Source organism: Varanus komodoensis, unplaced genomic scaffold, assembly GCF_004798865.1.
Source record: "Varanus komodoensis strain SLA01 unplaced genomic scaffold, ASM479886v1 scaffold81, whole genome shotgun sequence".
NCBI lineage: Eukaryota > Metazoa > Chordata > Lepidosauria > Squamata > Varanidae > Varanus > Varanus komodoensis.
In genome coordinates, this window is record NW_025336495.1 from 1,273,904 (window position 1) to 1,292,174 (window position 18,271).

Here is an 18,271-nt window from a genome sequence, read left to right on the forward strand (position 1 = left end):
CATTAGTGGGGAATCATCGGGATGGCGGCCAGTGACAAGCGGGGTCTCCCAGGGCTCTGTCCTGGGGCCGATCCTGTTTAATCTTTTCATCAATGACATGGGAGAAGGGATGAACAGTCTGCTGATCAAATTCACAGACGATACTAAAACTGGAGCAGTGGCCACAACTGAGGAGCAGGTACTCCGGATCCAAAAGGATCTGGACAAACTACGGAAGTGGGCAGGAGACAACAGGATGGCATTCAACGTGGATAAGTGCAAGGTCTTGCACTTGGGGCATAGGAATGGGTGTCATAAGTGCAGGTCAGGGGACAAGTGGCTGGAGAGCACTTGCGAAAGGGACCTCGGGGTGCTGGTCGGCTGCAGGCTGAACATGAGCCAGCAGGGTGATGCGGTGGCCAAGAGGGCGAGCGCCACCCTTGGCTGCATAGCCAGAAGCATGGCTTCTAGATCGAGAGAGGTATTACTACCACTCTGTATGACTCCGGTGCACCTGCAACCGGAGTATTGTGCTCAGTTTTGGGCCCCTCATTACCGAAAGGATATAGCCAGGTTAGAGTCAGTGCAGCGTAGGGCCACAAGGTGGGTGGCCGCTTTGCAGGTGATGCCATATGAGGCAAGACTGAGGGAACTGGAGAAGAGGAGACTCTTCTAACTCCCAGTTTAATAATGTGAAACATTAATGAAAGAGCATCGCTATGGTTATCCAGATCTCAGAGGCCTCGTAAGCCTGTGAGTTTGTCTGAAGCTGGGAAGCGGCAGGGCACCCTTGGAGGAATAAACCTGCTTCCCAACTTTTATACTGTTGACTAAAGATTCCATCCTGCCTCCCTCTGCTCTCGCCATTGGGTTGCCACTCATGGATGAGTTGGGCGCTACTGAGCCTTGAGGCCAATGATGTGCATTTTCAGGTGTCGTTATGGAGATTTTCATTCATAGGGTGGCCAGGAGTCAAGGTGCCTTGAGGGTGTTGGCCAAATGGCTCCTTGTCTCGGTGTGCATATGCCCCAAATATATATATATATATATATATATATATATATATATATATATGCGCGCCGCCCCTTGGGGTGGCTTCCAAATACACAACAGAGGAAGCTTTTCTTCTGAAAGATTTATTCTCAGGAATAACTGGCTGCCAACAAATCGTTCCAAATGGTATACCTGAGCAGTCCTTAGTTGGCCTTTTATACACTGCCCATTAAAAGGTTACACACAACACAGCTAACACTTTCCGATAGGCTTTGGAAGACACTTGGGAGAATGCGGTGCTGTTACACAGAAGAGGAGAGGGCTGGGGTGGGTTAGTGTGAAATGACCTGTCCTTGAGCTGCTGTTACCTGTTAAGTGCAATTAGCTTTTCCTGGAATGGTGCCTTCTTAGCGTCAGCTACAGCTGAGGCGCAGCCATGCACATATGCTGATTTCTAGCAAGGAGCTGATTTCCAGCTGATTTCACTGGCCTAGCTATGTCCATGGTAGCATATTTTACCTATGAAAGTTATACCTGCTAATTTGTACACCAGGAGCTCATAAAATTACTTTAAAATGTGTTGAATTTCTAACAACAACAAAACATTATTAAGCAATAATTTAAGAATAATCTTTATTATGTCACTATTGAATTATATATTGTAATTATAAAATATTAAAATTGATTATTTAATTTATATCCAGCCCTTTTCTTTTTTATAGAATCCAAAGCAGCTTACATAATTCTCCTCCTGCTGCCCTCATTCTTTTCCCCACAACACCCCGTGAGGTGGGTTGGGCTGAGAGTTTGTGCCTGGCCCAAAGTCACCCAGTTAGCTCCATGGCTGAGTGGGAACCAGAACCTGGATTTCCTGATTTGTGGTCTTAACCAGTACTCCGCACTGGCTCTCTTAAATGATATTAATATATAATTCAATTGAATAAGGTATAATTGTTAATGATGTACTGTTCGAAATATAATAATGCTATATTTGATATTAAAGATTGTTTGAAATATTTAACATTTAATAGCTTGGAGTATTGACATTGAAATGTAATAGTATAAACATTAAACAAAATAAGGTGCTGTATTTATAATAAAACATTTTAAAATATTAAACATTTATCACACAATAGCATTAGGAATTTCATAGAAACTGAATTGTAGAACTCGAAGAGTGTGGGAGAGTCCACAGCCTCTCCAGGTCATGGGTCCCATTTTCGTGCTGCATTAACAGTAAGGAAATACTTCCTGCTGTCTACCTGGAACCTCGTTTCCTGGAACTTGAGCGGATTGTTCCATGGCCTGCACTTTGGGGAGATGGAGAAGAGACCCTGGCCCTCCTCTCTATGATAACCCCCTTCAAGGAGCCATCATCTCTTCCCCCTCAGTTCTCTTCTAGAGGCTGAACCTGCCCAGTTTCCCGTTCCCAGATCGTCCTTGTGGCCCTCCTTCCAAGCTGCGTGCATCTTTCTTCAGCTGTGGTCCCTAGAACTAGATGTGGCACACAGTGCTGAGTAGAGGGGAACTACTTGGCTGTGCTTCTGTTCATGCAGCTCAATTTAGCATTTGCCTTTTTTGCAACCATATCACCCTGTTGAATCATATTCAGCTTGTGATCTGCAGTTCCTTCTCACCTGCACTATTGTTGAGCCAAGTATCCACCATCCTATAGAAATGCATTTGGTTTCTTTTCCCAGGTGCAGAATGTGTCCCTATACCATACCTCTTGCACTACATAGAAACATAGCGAGTCAGAAGGGGTCTCCCGGGCCATCTAGTCTGACCCCCTGCTTCAGCCGGCTCCGCTCAAGACATGCCCACCATGTGCTCATCCAGCCTGTCCTTGAACACCCTCACCGATGGGGCCTCAGCCACCTCCCGTGGAAGCCCATTCCACACCCTCGGGGTCCCGACTGTCAGGAAGTGCTTCCCGGCATCCAAATGGAACCTTGGCTCCCTGAGCTTTGCTCCGTTGGAGCACGTCCTGCCTTCCTCTGCAGGGGAGAACAGGTCTCTGCCCACCTCCGTGTGACACCCCCTCACATACCTGCATGTCGCCAACAGATCCCCTCTGAGTCTCCTCTTCTCCAGGCTGAAGAGACCCAGTTCCCTCAGTCTCGCCCCATACGGCTTCCCCTGCAAACCAGCCACCAACTTTGTGGCCCTATGCTGCACTGGCTCCAACCTGGCTATATCCTTCCTGCAACGAGGGGCCCAAAACTGAGCACAAGACTCCAGTTGCGGGTGCACCAGGGTCGTATAGAGTGGTGGTAATACCTCCCTCAATCTAGAAGCCACACTTCTGGCTATGCAACCAAGGGTGGCATTCGCCCTTTTGACCACTTCATCACACTGCTGACTCCCGAGGTGCTGCTCTCCAGCCACTTGTCACCTAACCTGTACTTATGACACCTGTACAGGTAGCATATAGCCGTGATGACTGGCCAGGGCGACTTATTTTATATTGTTAATTTGTTTTATATTTTTAATGTATTATATTTTAATTTATGTTGTAAGCCGCCCTGAGGCTTTGGCGAATGGGGCGGCATAGAAATGCTTTAAATAAATTTATTTATTTATTTATTAAAACAATTCTATGCCGCCCCTTGCCAAGGCCTCGGGGCGGCTTACAACATTGAATACAAAATACATTAAAACAATGACAATTAAAATATATACAGTATAAATAAATAAATGACTAGTAGCAGCCATGGATTGTCGCCTTCGCCAGTAAATTCTCTAATCCCCCTTGCAAGCCAACCATAGGTGGCTCTCACTCCATCGGTTGTTGTTGCTAGTCGCGTCCGACCCATCGCGACCCCATGGACAACTCCTCCAGACTTTCCTGTCCTCCTCCATCCCCCGGAGTCCACCCAAGCCCACCCCCACCACCCGAGTGACCCTGTCCAGCCACCTCATCCTCTGCCGTCCCCTTCTTTTGCCATCAATAGTTCCCAGCATCAGGGTGTTCTCCAGTGAGTCCTTCCTTCTCATTAGGTGGCCAAAGTATTTTAGTTTCATCATCAGTATCTCTCACTCCATCTAGTGGTAGCCAAATCCACAGGTAGATTATGCACTGTGTGAAGGACTTTCTTTTTATGTTTTTATGTCTTGAAGGATGCAGATTCTTCTAATTTGGTTTATACAAAAAATGACATATATACACAGTGCTATAAGGCAAACAAGCTTGGAGTCCAACTACTTCTTGTTTAAATTCGTGGCAAACTACTTTAGATATCATTAGTTAAATCCTCTGTATTAAAAAAGGAGCTGTAAACACCTGAGCCAACAGGTGGGATTTGGGCCTGCAGTTCATTGGAGAGAGGGAAAGGGGCGGGGCATGTGAAGACTGAGCCCCGCCTCTATCTCACGCCTGATAACTCTGAAGTCTCGCGATAGCCCTTCTCTAGCCCTTCCCAAAGGGGGCGGAGCAGGCGCTCGTGCGCAGGCACTGATTGGTCAGCCTGATCTGAGTCAGACACGGAGGAGAGCGCCACGTTCACTGAGGGGGGAGACAGCGAACAGCAGCAGCTGAGGGAGCGGGCGAGGGAGGGCGGAGGGCGCGCGGTCGTGGGTGTGGCCTCGCTCCCCGCCCGGCCTCCAGCCAATGGGAGAGGGGCGCGCGCGCGCGGTGCGGAGCGTCTCGCCATGCGCTGCGCTGCGCGCGCAGAGCCGCGCAGTCTCCTGCCGGGTCCGCCGAGGCGAGGGCTGGGCTAAGATGGCGGCCCCCGTCCTACTGCGAGTGTCGGTGCCGCGCTGGGAGCGGGTGGCGCGCTACGCCGTGTGCCTGGCCGGCATTGCCCTGGCAATCTACGGCTTCCACCTGGAGCGCGAGAAGGGCCGCGACCTCCACTACCGGGCCCTTTGCGACCTCAGCGAGCGCGTCCGTTGCTCCGCTGCCATCGCCTCCAGGTCAGCCGGGCGCGGGGGGGGCGGGGGGGCAAGGCCAGGAGGCCCTCCGAATGCGTGCGGAGCCCTCCTCCCCCGGGCTTCTGCGGGCAGGCCCTCTCTCAAAGGGCCCCGAGCTCTTTGGACCGAGCTGAAGCACTTCTGAGCATGTGCAGAGCGCGTTGCACCCAGCCCTCCCTGCCCCGCCTGCGAGGCTTTTTGCTTCCACGAGTTCACTGGATCGAGGCAATGTGTTTTTGAGCATTTAGAGTATGCATCTTCTCCTGTTTTCTCCCTACCTCCCACCCCTTTACTGAGGCTCTATCCGAGGTCTCTCTGTTTCCACAAAGTCTTTGGGCTGATCTGAAGCGCCTCTGAGCATGTGGACAATGCATCTTACCCGTTCCCAATCTTTTCCCTAAAATCATTGGTCCTCTGTTTGAATGAGCTGTTTGAACGGAGTCAATGTACACGTGCAGGGTTTTTCTCATTCGCTACTTTCTCGCCAACATGGCACTGTTCCAGATATCCTCATCTCCATGAGCTCCTTCGGTGACTCAGTGCTTTCGAGCATGTGCAGGGTATATCTTACCCATACTTCCCGGCTAGTGAGCACCTAATCTTTTGTCTCTGCTTGTGCAAGATTTTTAGGCCAAGCTGATGTGCCGGCCACTTTATAATCATCATTGTCAAGTCTCAGGTCCTATCTCTGCATAGCTTCATTGTGAGGGTTAGTACTATTAGTCTACCTCACTGGGTTGTTTGTGACTGAGAGCTTTGATTCATTTCTGAAAGCTCAGAAATGCTCTAAGTTGTATGCATTAGCATACCAGTAGAGCCACCAACTTAGTCTGTTGCAGCGCACATAATAATGGGTATGTTTGCTCCTGAAAAACGAATAGATTTATCATTGCAGAAGTTTCTGTGGCTTAGTGCCTGCCTTATCAAATGAGTAAAGCATTATTCTTCGGTTGGTGGTGAGATGCAGAGAGGAGAGGAGGGAGTGTGATGTTGCTACAGAATGATGAGGCCACCAGCCCGGGCAGTGGGGGAAAGGCATGTTGCAGCACTGTGTAGATCACAGACAAAGGGGAGAATCTGTCAAAAGAGTGAATGATCCCATCAGAGCGGGAATAATCTCCCCACTAGCGGTGGATTGACTCTGCCTGATGAACAGTGTCAGTTGATACCTCCTGGGGGCAGAAAACCATTCACATTCTCTTTTGCGTTGTTCTGATGGTGAAACATCTGCAAATGTACGTTTATCAGAATTTTACACTTTCCTGAGATTGGGGAAGTGTTATTTTTTCAGTGTGCTTTAGTTTCAGGAATGCTATTTGGTTGGAAGTTGGGATGTCTGAAAAGCGTGATGAGATTTTTTTTTTTAATGCTGTGATGTTGGGTGGTTTGCTTTCCAGTAATATAATTAACAAAATGAAATGAGTCAGCCCTTTTTGCAAGCTTTTCCTAGCTGTCAGTGAGAAGAAGAAAGGACCCTCTGTATGCATTCAGGGTGTTTTCTTGCCATGTTCTGGACCTGGACCTTTACACTGGCAGTAGGGCTTTGTTTGATTCCCTGGCATAAAAGGGCAGCAATGGCGAAAGAAGTATATATGCCAGGAATGCATGTGTGTGCAGTGATGTAAAAGGGTGTGGTTTTGATTGAGTGTAGGGTGGAAGCACCGATTGAAAGGAATGGGGTGAGGTTGTGCTCAGTGATGTGGGTGCGACCTGGATCATTCTTGCCTTGGCTTGGTTTCCTGCTGTGTGGGTGGGCATCATGGGTCAGAACAAAGTGGCAGGTCTCGCTCTTGTGACATCTGGCAATCTTTGTTGAATGATCTAAGATATATGCTTGCGGAAATTGAGCTATGGAAAGAGAAGCCAAGAGGTCTTGGTCAGGGGGACAGTAAATTTACGTGGAAACATGACTGAATTTAGCCAGGCCTGTGAATGTTGTTAATGGAAAGACTCAGATTTGTAAGCAAGCAAAGCAAGTGAGGTGTGGTGGGGTTAGGCAAATGTTTGGGCTTCTTGTGGGGTGTGGAAGTAGTATAAGAATAGCCTGGCAAGGGGAAAGTGAAACATCCCTCTTCCTGGTTTATTAGCTAACCATGCAGTGGCTTGTGCTACCACAGCAAAAGAGACTTTTTCCCCCACAAAGAAATCACTTCTGCCTTGAGTTTAACTAATGAAAGAGGCACCAATTCATTGAAAAATTAGGCATGTGAAAGTCAATTCAGTCCATTATATAATTAATGAATAATGCTTATAGGATGCTTAATATAATAAGCAGCTCACATAAAAATATTAACAGTCACATTTAAATACACCATTGAAACCAATTTCAGCTGCAGTCACCATACAAAGCAATACAAAGGTTGGTAGGTAAAGCAGCATGTGATTAATTGTGGTTAATTACAAGCTAAGGAACGTGTGGTGAGCAACTGTGCTTTTAGAAGGTAATCACAGCAGAACATTCTCTGCCTCCCAGACTGCACTGGGCAGGGTTTTTCAGAGGATGGGTGCTGCTACTGTCTGGAAAATATTGTCATCCTAGCATTACTGGGTTCGCTCCTTAGACCTTCTGAGTTGAGCATGGGCATCTGCTCCTTTCCTCTGCAGATCATTTCCAAAGGCCTTTTTCAAGCTCTTGAGGCACTTCATGGGATAGCATTGCCTGCCTTTGTATCCATAACACTTTTGCAGAAGATTTTGGTAGGTCCCATCATTGCACTTCAAAAGGAAGTGTGCTTCGCTTATTTAATTTAGAGATAAAATTGATCAGGAACATGGGAAGTTACGTTACTGAATCCAAGCCTTGGTCCATTTATCCCCCTAGTGTTGCACGCAAAGCAAGAGCTGTACCACTCAGCTATGGCTCCTACTTCATGGGATGGTTTCTCTGTGTGTTCCGTATTGCTGTTTGTTCTCCTCTGTCATGCTGTAGGTCTTGTAATATTCACACTGGGCTACTCATCCTTCAGGCACAGCTACTTCCGGTTTCTGAGTGACTCTGTGAAGCTGATTTGCTTTTTTCAGTACATCTGGTGCCAAGTCTGCAACACAAGCAATGGGGTTGCCATCACCATGTGGCTTACTTAATCATCATGAGCTCTCTGATAGCATCTCATTTGTATGAAAGCTTTTCATCAGGGCTTTGGCCATCTGGATGATTGCTTGGTTTGTATCTGTCAAGTTGATTTGTCTGCAGGTGCTGGGCACTGTTTCTTGAAGTTAAGAAGTCTTGCTTTTGCCCAACCAGCCGGGCAGGGTTTGAAAGCAGTGCAGTGTCCTTTCTGGGTCTTACGTAGAATCTGCATGAGCAGTCCACTTGTGTTGGAGCTGGCTGTTTGTTCTGTCACACTTCACAAGCAGAAGCTTGGGGAAGGGTCTTGGAGTTTTTGTGCCTCTTCAGATCTCTACAGCTGCACTCAGGTTGACCAGCTGGGTGGTCATCGCATGATAGGCTTCAAATCTTACTCTCTGTTAGGCCCCCAGACCTTTCTGACTGACCTGCCTTGCCATTCCTCACATTGCCCTTCACATTGGTTGCTCTGTCTGGGTCAGTGTTGCTTGACTCCTGAGTGCAGAGTGTCAGCAGCAGGTTCTAGGCGACTGCAGGAAAGAGTCCTGGCATGGTTGGCTCTGACTTGGTCAAAGACAGCTTCCTAACATTTGTAGTGGAGCACAGTGGCCAAACTTCAGGCAAGGAGTTGGGCCAGCATCCATGTAAAAGAGGGCGGAATTAGGGCACAGAGTACAGGAAGGAGATGGATAGAGGGTGACCTCTTTCTTCCTGCTGTGAAGCTTATGTTGGCCATGGAAAAGGAGCCAGCATTCACTTTCTCCCTATGCTTGCTTGTTATTGGCAACCAAATAGGTCAGTATTTTCTTTTAATGTGCTGAATCTGAGTCAGTGATTGAAGGCAGCAAAGCAGTAATCCCTTGTGGAATATCTGTTTCAAATCAGTTACTTAATCTTGGCACCAACCTGTGCTTTGTGCCAAAATGTTTACTGGCAGTCATGTCTTCTGCAGGTGAAAGCAGATGTTGAGAAATGTCTTATAATTTTGCAAGACCACTTAAAAGGAAAGCTTAACGAAGCTTGTGTGTCCGTGTATGCACAGGCAGCAGTTTCCCTGGTTTAAGCTTGGGAAATGCATGTTAACACTCAGATCTGGGGTGTGATGCTGTGAGGAAAAGCTTGTAAGCCTGATTAAACTGGAGAAGTCGTGAATAGGGACTTGAGAAAGGATTCCTTTAAAGGAGGCAGTTCACTGTAAGAACATGAAAAAAGTCAGAGGGATCCAACTGGATTTGGTGCCCAAGAATTCAAGGGAGCAGAATGCATCGTTAGCAAGCCCTTCTTTGCAAGAGCCTCATGGGGGTGTTGCAGTTCGCTAGTTTGTAGACAGGAGAGTTGACTGGATGGCCTCTTTAGACCCAGCTCAGTATTATGGTTTGAGGGAATGTTGACCATATATGCCAACTGTTCCCAACCTGTGCCCTTCAGATGTGTTGGACTGAAACTCCCACAATTCACAGCTCACATGGCTGGGATGAGAGCTGCAGTCCAGTTCGTCTTGAGGGTGCCACATGGTTCTCGCAGATTGAGTCCCTCTCAAGTCAAAATAGAGGTCTGAGGAGGGCCCCTTTAGTGCCAAGTTTCTGAGTATGAACTGCTACCAGTGCCTTCCATTATGCTGAGTACAGATGGGCCCCTCAGTTCACTGCACCTTCTGGCCCCTTCCAACTCTACTATTCTAGAATTCTGTGATCTAACCTTTCCCAGCACCTTATGCTTCCAGCTATTGGGTTCTAGAGGGAAGATCAGTTAGGTCTGAGGAAAGATGAGGAAGGTTTGGGTTACCTTTCGGGGCAGAAACATGAGCATATCTGAAATGGAATCTGGAGGAAGAGGCAGGGTTTGCTGTTGAAAAATGCAATGTATGTTTACAGTAGCAATAACAAAGTTAGCTTCTGTATGCATGTGTGTGCCCGGCTGGTTGCCTGCTTACTACAGAGGGGCTTCTCCAAGGAGGAAAGCTGCAGCAGGTCGGTCCCACCATGGCTTGGCCTGCCCGGTCGCTGCCTTGCCGCCCATTTGCCACTTCCCCATCTCCTTCCCCTCTCTCGAGCAGCCATGGGAGGGGCCGAACAAGAGGTTGCTGGACTTTGGCCCTGGGGTGCGGCAGCACTGAACATGTGGCCTGCAGGCTCTCCGCCTGCCCCACTGCCCTCGTCAGCCTTGTGCCCTCTGTGCTTCTGGCCACTGACTGTGCTGGCTGGGGCTGATGGGAAGTGTCCTCCCACCCATTTGGAGGGCACTAGGTTGTGGAAGCCTGGCCTGTCTGAAATTGCTGGGTGAGGTGGTTTGGCGATGCGGCCTGCAGGTTCAGCCATCTTAGCAGTGATGTCTGTCTGTCTCGTTCCCACCTGATTGTAGAGAGACAGGCGGTGCCTTGAACAACCGCCTGGCTGGGGCTAATGCAGCCGAAACTTCATCCTGCGGCTGGAAGAGCAAAGGGTGCTTACTACTTGGATGTATGAGTAGTACTGATTGTGACTGGCTCATCAGAGACGTGTGCCTGCAGAGGTGGACCTTGTCACAGTCATTCCTGCCCTGCTTTCTTCCAGGTCAGACTGCTGCAGGGCGTTCTCTGTGGGATTGCCCTGACCCGTGTCAGGATGCAAGGCGCCAGCGGGAGCCCGTTGTGTGGATGGCCCTGCACGAGCTGCTTGTTTGCAGGCCAAGTTTGAGCTGTTGGTGCTAATCTTCAGCACCCTGGATACCTTGGGATGTTAGGGGTCACTTCCCTACATCTTTCTTTCTCCATGTTCTGGCTGGTGCAGAGGGTAGTGCTTAGATGCCCCATCTCTGGGGGCCAAGATCGGCAGCTGCAAGGTCGCCCTGCGGGAGAGATGCACCCGAACACGGAAATCTGGATTTCTTTTCCCACTTCTGATCTCCTGATTGGAAGTGGGCTGAGATAAGTTTTTTCCCCTAAGGGCCTCTGTTTGTAAGGTAGACCACTATTTGCATTCTTTTTTCAAACCAGCAATTACATTTTGGAAAATGGCACTGGGAAGGCATGTGACTTTAATACAACTTGTGTTTGTAAAATCTTGCCAGACCGTGTGTTTTTGCATGCTGTTTCATACCAAAGCCGTGCCTGAGAAGACACATGGCTTGGTGCTGTTTGCATAAGCAACACTGGGAGAGTTAAAGGCAGCGCTGGCTTGGGAACTTTTTATTGGTGGTTTGGAAAAGCATGGAACTCGCTCTGCCTCTGTGCTCTTCCTGTACTCCCAAGTCACTTTGGATCACACGGTTAACCATTCGATTGCAGCAGATGCTTGCACGGGTGCTGCCCATGCTCCAAGAGCCTGTTCGTAGCCCAACAGACCAGCACTGCTCCTCTCCCAGAAATGTTTAATCCATGCTGCTTTTCATGTATAAATTGGAGTGAGTGCTGGTGAGCCTCTCGCTGCCTGAAAGCCACAGGCAGGCTTGCAGTAAGCTGGGAAATTCCCTTCGGCTTACAGGTGCCCCAGGAAAGCACTTGTGTGCCCCGAGACAGAAGCTGTGCGGCCCACGGCTTTCCTCAGGTCTTCCTTTCTGTCCCTAGAAAGAGACAGCCAGGAGCCCAGACGGGCCCCAGACCAGTGGAAGAACGCCTGCTTTGCGTGCTGCCAGTGCCAGGCCCAGCCCGCCGTCTTCTCCAGGGCGTGTTGTGGGTGCCAGGAGGAAACTGAGTGTAAAAGCCACACACTGAGTCGCAGACGACACTAAACGAGTTGGCCCATCATGCGACTCGGGATCAGGCCCTTCGACACAGGCCGCCCGACCCACACGAGGAACGCCTGAAAGAGGCCCTTGTCAGGCATGTGCTTTAGCACCATGGCGAAGCTCCCCACACTTTGTCGGCCACGCTGATTGCACAACCCGGACATACGGCCTTGCCGATCCACATTCACCCAGCCATCTCGGCATATTGAAATCACACGGCGCGGTTTAATTTCTGAATAGGCCTCTGTGGGAAGCAGGGAGGGGTTTGTGTGCCTTCGAAGGCAAGTGATGCCCTTCAGCATCCTCAAGGACCCAATTGAACTCAAGGGTTGCAGTGAACCTTCTGTTCCTCCGAATACTTGGTACCCTTTGAGCTGAGCTCTTTGTGCAAGTCTCAGGGAGGAATGGCAGCCTCCAAGGTTGGCCTGGACAGTCCTTGCGTCTTCTGTTCAGCGAGTCTTGCAGTTCTGGAACAATAAGAGGATCAGGGACTAATCCCTAAACTTATTCCATGTGTTTCACCCTCTGTGAAAACTACTGGCCCCCACCCTTATTTGAACTTGATTTGGTATTACAGAGTCTGTAAGGCAGTTCTGGACACCCAGGTCCCTAGGCCGGGGGTGCCCAACTTGCTTGGGCCGAGGGGCACGTTTGGGATCTGGAAAGCATCTTGACACACTCGCCAGGTGGTGCTGTGGAGCGGGGCTTGCCCTTCCCTTCCATAAAATGGGACAGCCAGGGGATGATGGGTGTCGTCGGCCAACCCATCCGGAGGGCACCAGCTTTGGGAAGAGTCTGCTCTGGAAGGCAAGGGAGGTCTGGCTGGTTAGGGGCCACTCAGCAAAGGGGAAGGCAGAGGGAGCCCAGCCCAGCCCAGCCCAGCCCAGCCCAGCCCAGCCCAGCCCAGCCCCGTGTCTGCAGTGCCCCCGCCCCGGTGCAGTTCAGGGCCCCAGCGCCAGGCCTGGCGGAGCAGCTCACTGCGGCCTTCCGGCCAGAAGCCTTGCGCAAGGAGCCAGGCAATGGCCTGGCGAGGTGCACAGGGCGCTGGTGTCCACATCGGTGTTGGCTTGCAGTCAGGGGTCTGGAGGAAACTTGCTTCAGTTTGCTTTTGATGAGCATTTTGCCAGTTCACATCTTCCGGGCTGAACATGGGCCTGGACACACTCCACGGTCCAGAGCTTCTGGTGCCTTTTGCAGGCTAAAACAATGTATTTGGCAGTGTGCCTGCATCTCCCAATGCTGACTGGGCCCACATCAGAAATGTGCACCAATAAGCCTTGATCGCGTGTGCTTCAAATTGAGTACATTTAAAAATGTGCATACTTGATGCATGTATTTGGAAAAATGGGCAAAGGTCTCAGGCAGAAAGGCTACACAAAGCTCACTGTCTGATTCGGATTCAAGTTGGAGCGAGCCTTGAGAGCTCGTGATGGAATTTGGAGAACGTGGGCATGCCTGAGTTTTTATTTATTTATTTGATTTATATCCTGCCTTTTTCCTACAAAGGGCTCAAAGCAGCTTACATCATTCTCCTCCTCCATCTTATCCCCACAACAACAACCCTGTGAGGTAGGTTGGGCTGAGAGTCTGTGACTGCCCCAAAGCCACCCAGTGGGGTCCATGCCCGAGCGGGGACTCGAACCCGGATCGCCTGAGTCCCAGGCCCGGGCTCTTCACCACGACGCCACACTGGCTCTCACTGGAGTTGCTGATTGCCCATTTTCATTGCAGCCATGAGCCTGCAGACCTTCCTGTTGCCCCGGGTTTTGTGGGTTTGGACCACGTGCTCTATGGGGTGTTCTAGACAGGCCTTGGGCCAGCGAATGAGGGGCTGCCCACAAGGCAGAGCCCCCCAGTGACCCCTCATGCTTGGCCTGCTTCAGCCGATGTGCCTTCAAGAGGCCTTCAGCTCCTCCCGCCCCTCGTGCGAGCCGGCCGAAGTGGGGCTTGCACGGAGAGGGATTCCTCGTGCGAGGCCACTGATGTGCTTTGGTGGTGGGTCGCGTGGAAGATCGCCCAGAGCTCAAGGGAGCAGTGGCCGGGCCTCGGAGAGAGGTGCCTTGTGCAATGGTTTTCGACCACTGTTTCACCTTTTTAAGACCGGGCTGTGTACGTGTTGACAATGTTCCACGTGGCACCAGTCACCTGCTTTGTTGGACGTTGCTCTAAAGCAAGCAGAGGGAGGCACCCTGACCCCGAGAAAATGAGAATTTCAGAATCTGTGGGGACAGTGCCTTTTATAGACCGACTCAAAGGTCACAATGGATCACGTAATCGTTGCGTTCTCCATGCTTTTCCATTAGGCAAGATGGTAACCAGAGTGAAAGGTGAGGCAGGAGAAGGGGAAAAGGAGCTGCGGGGGAAGAACCCCAGGCCGAGGTCTGAAGCCAGCCCCCCCCCCCGCCCCCGAACGCCATGCGTCTCTCTCCCGACAAGCCCTTGCCGGCCGGTTTCTCTGCTTTGCGCAGGCTTAGCGACTGGCCGTGAGAACGGAGGCTCCCGTATGCGCGCTTGTTTGGCTCTTCCCACTTCACCTGCCCCCGCAGCCCCTTCCCCCATCTGGAGGAAGGCTGCAGGTGTTGACGTGCCGTCCCGCCAGGTGCTGTGATGCTCTTGGGTGGGCCCGCAGGTCTCCTGGGAAGAAAACGCAGGCAAGCAGTGGGCGACCCCTATTTTTTAACATTTGCCATCTGGCGGTTCCTCCCGGAAGTAGGCGTGGCCTCATCCAGACCTTCACCCTGTGCTGCCCAGTCCAGCCGGGGGCCTGTTCCCGCAAGCTGAGCTGGCCCACTGCTGCTGTCTTGACCCGCCGGCGTTTGGGCCAGCCCAGCTGGGGCCGCCTTGAGCCCCTGTCATCGTGCAGCAGAGTTGCCGCCCGCCTCTGGACTTTTGGCACGACGGGGCTGTGCCTGGCCGATTTTGAGCCCCGCCGGGGGCGCTGAGCCCGCCGTGGCTCACTCCTCTGCTGCCTGCCTGCCGGGCGGGACTGGGGGCTCCCGGCTTCCAGATTCCTTTCAGGGAAGCTCTCGGGGGCTCTTGCGTCGGTGGGCACGGCCAAAGGCGAGGAGGGTGGGCCAAAATCCAGAAAACCCTGTTTGAACGTCAAGCCCTCACTGCCAGCTCACTAAGGCTCAGGAGTGGAGGTTTAAATGCTTAGAGGTGGGGGACGCACAGCACTCTGGAAACCGCCTACGACTGGGGGGGTGACAGAGTGGGTGGGGCCAGCAGAAGGGGTGGGGCCTGATGCCCCCTTGGGCACTGCAGCTTTTGAACTGTACTGACATGGGGCTGGCGGGAAACGGAATCTGACCCACAGCACCAAGACGTGTCCTTCCGCTGTTTTGCAGATGGGGACGAGGGTTTGGCCTCCTGGGCTCCATTTTTGGGAAGGACAGTGCAATAAATCAACCAAACAGCGTCTTTTGTCTCATCTTCTATGTACTACAAATGTTACTTGGTAAGTGTCAAGCCTTTTTCCATTTGCTTTTCTCTTCTTTTTAAAGTTGCAGTATTTTGTTTACTCCTTGGTTCAAGCCAAAGGAGGCTTTTAACACAGCTTACAAAGATTAATAATACATTCATTCCTGCCATTAGGTGTACAATCTAGAAGACACGGTGCAAAAGGGAAATGGTTTAGGAGGGTAGAAGAAAGATGCAAAACATGGGCACCAGTTCTTAGCTTCAAAGTCCTTATAGACATCTTTTCTGGCAGGGAAGGATGAAACCAACTCCCTGCAGCCTCCACTGAGTTGTCCCCCTGCCCCGTTCCTGGAACGCAGGGGATGCAGCCTACCAGCAGCCCGTGCTTTTCTGCCCGTGGGTGAATTGCCCTCTGCTCCAGGCACTCAACGTCACGCAGTTCCTCCGTGAACCAGCCTTGCTGTGCATGTTGCCCTGTGCAGCCCCTTCGCTCGTAGGCTGCCTGGGCAATGTGACGTTTGCATCAGCAGCGCACGGAGCTCAGACTTCCAGCTGCCTAATGCCAAGGAGCGGGCAGGCAGCATTCCCTCCTTGGTGCCTTCCTCCTCGCCAGGTTCCCGCATGGGGTCCGCCTCCTTCAGATCCCTCTGCCTGTGCCCAGGCACATCCCCAGCTGCCTGGGCCCCTTCCACCTTCCCCTGAGCGTGTCTTCGTTTGCGCGTTCCGTCGGCTGCCGTGTGCAGTGTGTGTGCTGCGAGGTGGTGCAGGGCCGGCTTTGCCTGTTTGTGAGGAGGCCTGGTTGCTGTCCCACAGCGGGAGGCTGCAGCTTTCTCTGCCGGAGTCCCCAGGTATTTGCCACACCCAGACAGCGGTTTTCACTGTCTTCAGTCCCCTGGTCATTTTGTCCTTCTGGGGCTCAGAAATGGGAATCGTGCTTCTTACTTGAGCACCCTTAAGCACCCTTTGCTCCCCTGGGCCCACCAGCTGAGCCGGTGTGCAGCTCCCCGCACAACCAAAGCACCTGAAAGGCTCAGGGCTGCCTGCCTTGGATGGGTGGAAACCCTTTTCAGAGGCCTGCCTCTCCCATCAATAACCAGGCCTTTTTGCAAAAATTCTGGGCCGTTGTGAGCGCAGCATTGTGTGGCCCGTATTCCCTCATTGCTCCACCTCGCCTGTGAGCGATCGAACAAGTCGCAGACTTTTGATCCACTGTTGGTTATTGTTACACGGATGCCCGGAATTCTGGCTTATCTGCCCTGCGGAAGGCCCGTGTGCTGCCATCTCTACAATAACCCTGAATTCCTTAAAGTTCTGGGTGGTGGAGGATGGGAACCTCCCAAGGCAGCGGTGCTTCACTTAGCTGTATTTATGTACTGCCTTTTTCCTTCAAGAATCCCAGGGTACCTAAGATGATATGAATTTCTGGAGGGGATATGAATATAATGGAAGAATATTATATATTATTAATTGTTATAGTATGTGAATGGTGGTAGTATTGGTCTCTGGGGTGGTGGGGGCATTCTATCATTTATTTATTTTTTCTTAATTATTGTGTTCCTGTTACGTTATATTATCATTGTTGTGAAGTATTGTATTTATGGTTTTCTTTTCTGCCTAAAAAAATAAAGGGGGGGGGTTAAAAAAAAGAATCCCGAAGTACCTGGTATAGTTGTGTGCTTTTTTATCCTCCCAGCGATCACCCTGCGAGGTTGGTTAGGCTGGGGCAGCAACTGGCCAGGAGTCAGCTAGGGAGCTCCGTGGCTGGGTGGGGACGGGAACCTGGATCCCCCCGCTCCAGCCCAGCACTCGTGCCATCGCACCTCCCTGCCGTGTGCGCGGCTGCTGCGGCTCACCTGAGGTTTGCAGGTTTGGGAGCAGCAGCAACCCCCTCCTCCTCTCACAGTCCACAGGAGAATGTATATGAAGTCCACACACCCGTGTAAATGCCGCTGTTCCCAGAATGACCAGGCTCTGCCCGCACTTGTTGCTGTTGTTGAAAGTTTCCAGCAGGAGCAGAACGAAGAGGCAGTAACCACTTGTCTTCCTTTTCCAGGTATGACAGCAAGTGCGGTAGCAGCGCTAGTCCTCATGATGTCCTCCATAGCATCTGTAATAGGATCCTTGTACCTGGCCTACATTCTGTACTTTGTGCTGAAGGAATTCTGCGTTGTCTGTGTCATCACTTACTTGCTGAACTTCATTCTCTTTATCATCAACTACAAACGACTGGTTTACTTGAACGAAGCCTGGAAACGGCAACTGCCACCCAAGCAGGATTAGCTCCCCTGCGGACTCTTGACCGACAGTCTGAAGACCCTGACTTCCATTTTAATTTTATCTCGCAGTAACAGAATTTCCTTTTTGATTCTTCATATCAGATGCCTTTCCTGCGAATCAAAAGAAAGGGGCCCTAGATAACTTCTCCGCTAATGAGTCCAATATGAGGAAGCGTTCAAGGAAGTCCCAGTCCAATCAAAGACAAGCTTTAACTCTACTGTGAAAGTTTCTCAGCTGCACATGCTTGACTCCTTCCCTCCCACAAATATGTCAAGGTGGTCACATTTGTTAGGAGATCATGTTCACTGGCCATGTTCAAGACTGTGTATCAGGTGGAAGTGTCGCCAAGTTTCCATTATGTGTATGGGGAGCCGAGGGGCCTAGTCGTGGCCGCAACCGGGACACAGCCCGCGGCATTGTACATAACGTTACGAGGGGGCTGTCCCAAAATGGGAGGCTGGTGGCGGCTGAGCCTGTTGCGTTTAGAGGCATGGCGATGTGAAGAATTGCTCGTCTCCTCCTTGGGAGATCGTTTTTTAAAAGTTCTGTTTTTGAAATGAGCCCTTCTCTCTGGGGAAGACAAAGGATGAAGCGCTGAGATTCCTTTTCTTTTGTGGAGGGCGGGTTGGCACCTCTGAGGAGAACGGAGGCTGCTGCGGGACGCGGCGTGTCTCGGGAAGGGCCACAGGGCTCCGGTGCCAGGGGCTCCTGGGCATGGCGGGCAAAGGCCTGAGGTGGGGACACTGGCCGGAGGCCCGGCCGGGGCAGCGGGGTGTGCGTGGAGGGACGGAGCCAGCCGTGCATGTCAAGCTGGAGTCGGGGCCGCGCAGCGCTCCTGGGCTGACTTCTCCTTCAAGCTGCTGTGTGGAATCGCAGCTTTACACTGGATCCTGCCGACTCGCAGGCAGACACACACTG

General features: G+C 51.2%; 1 protein-coding gene across 2 annotated transcripts; it reads left to right on the forward strand.

The window, feature by feature from the left end:
* The first annotated feature begins 4,654 nt into the window (after window positions 1-4,654).
* On the forward strand, window positions 4,655-17,944 carry VKORC1L1 (vitamin K epoxide reductase complex subunit 1 like 1). 2 transcript variants are annotated; one of them, XM_044456111.1, is made up of 3 exons: window positions 4,659-4,887; window positions 15,004-15,113; window positions 17,130-17,944. In XM_044456111.1, the coding sequence occupies exons 1-3, from the start codon at window positions 4,694-4,696 to the stop codon at window positions 17,354-17,356; spliced, it is 531 nt and encodes a 176-aa protein (XP_044312046.1). In that variant the 5' UTR covers window positions 4,659-4,693; the 3' UTR covers window positions 17,357-17,944. The 2 variants fall into 2 exon arrangements, with proteins under 2 accessions (XP_044312047.1, XP_044312046.1); XM_044456112.1 differs by lacking the exon at window positions 15,004-15,113 and having other exon boundaries at window positions 4,655-4,887.
* The last annotated feature ends 327 nt before the right edge of the window (window positions 17,945-18,271 follow it).

Excerpts from the sequence above, each read along its gene's own strand:
- VKORC1L1 (XM_044456111.1), top strand. The coding sequence starts at position 4,694 with ATGGCGGCCCCCGTCCTACTGCGAGTGTCGGTGCCGCGCTGGGAGCGG. Across the intron at positions 4,888-15,003 it reads TCCGCTGCCATCGCCTCCAG|ATGGGGACGAGGGTTTGGCC; the intron begins GTCAGCCGGGCG and ends GCTGTTTTGCAG. Across the intron at positions 15,114-17,129 it reads TGTACTACAAATGTTACTTG|GTATGACAGCAAGTGCGGTA; the intron begins GTAAGTGTCAAG and ends TTCCTTTTCCAG.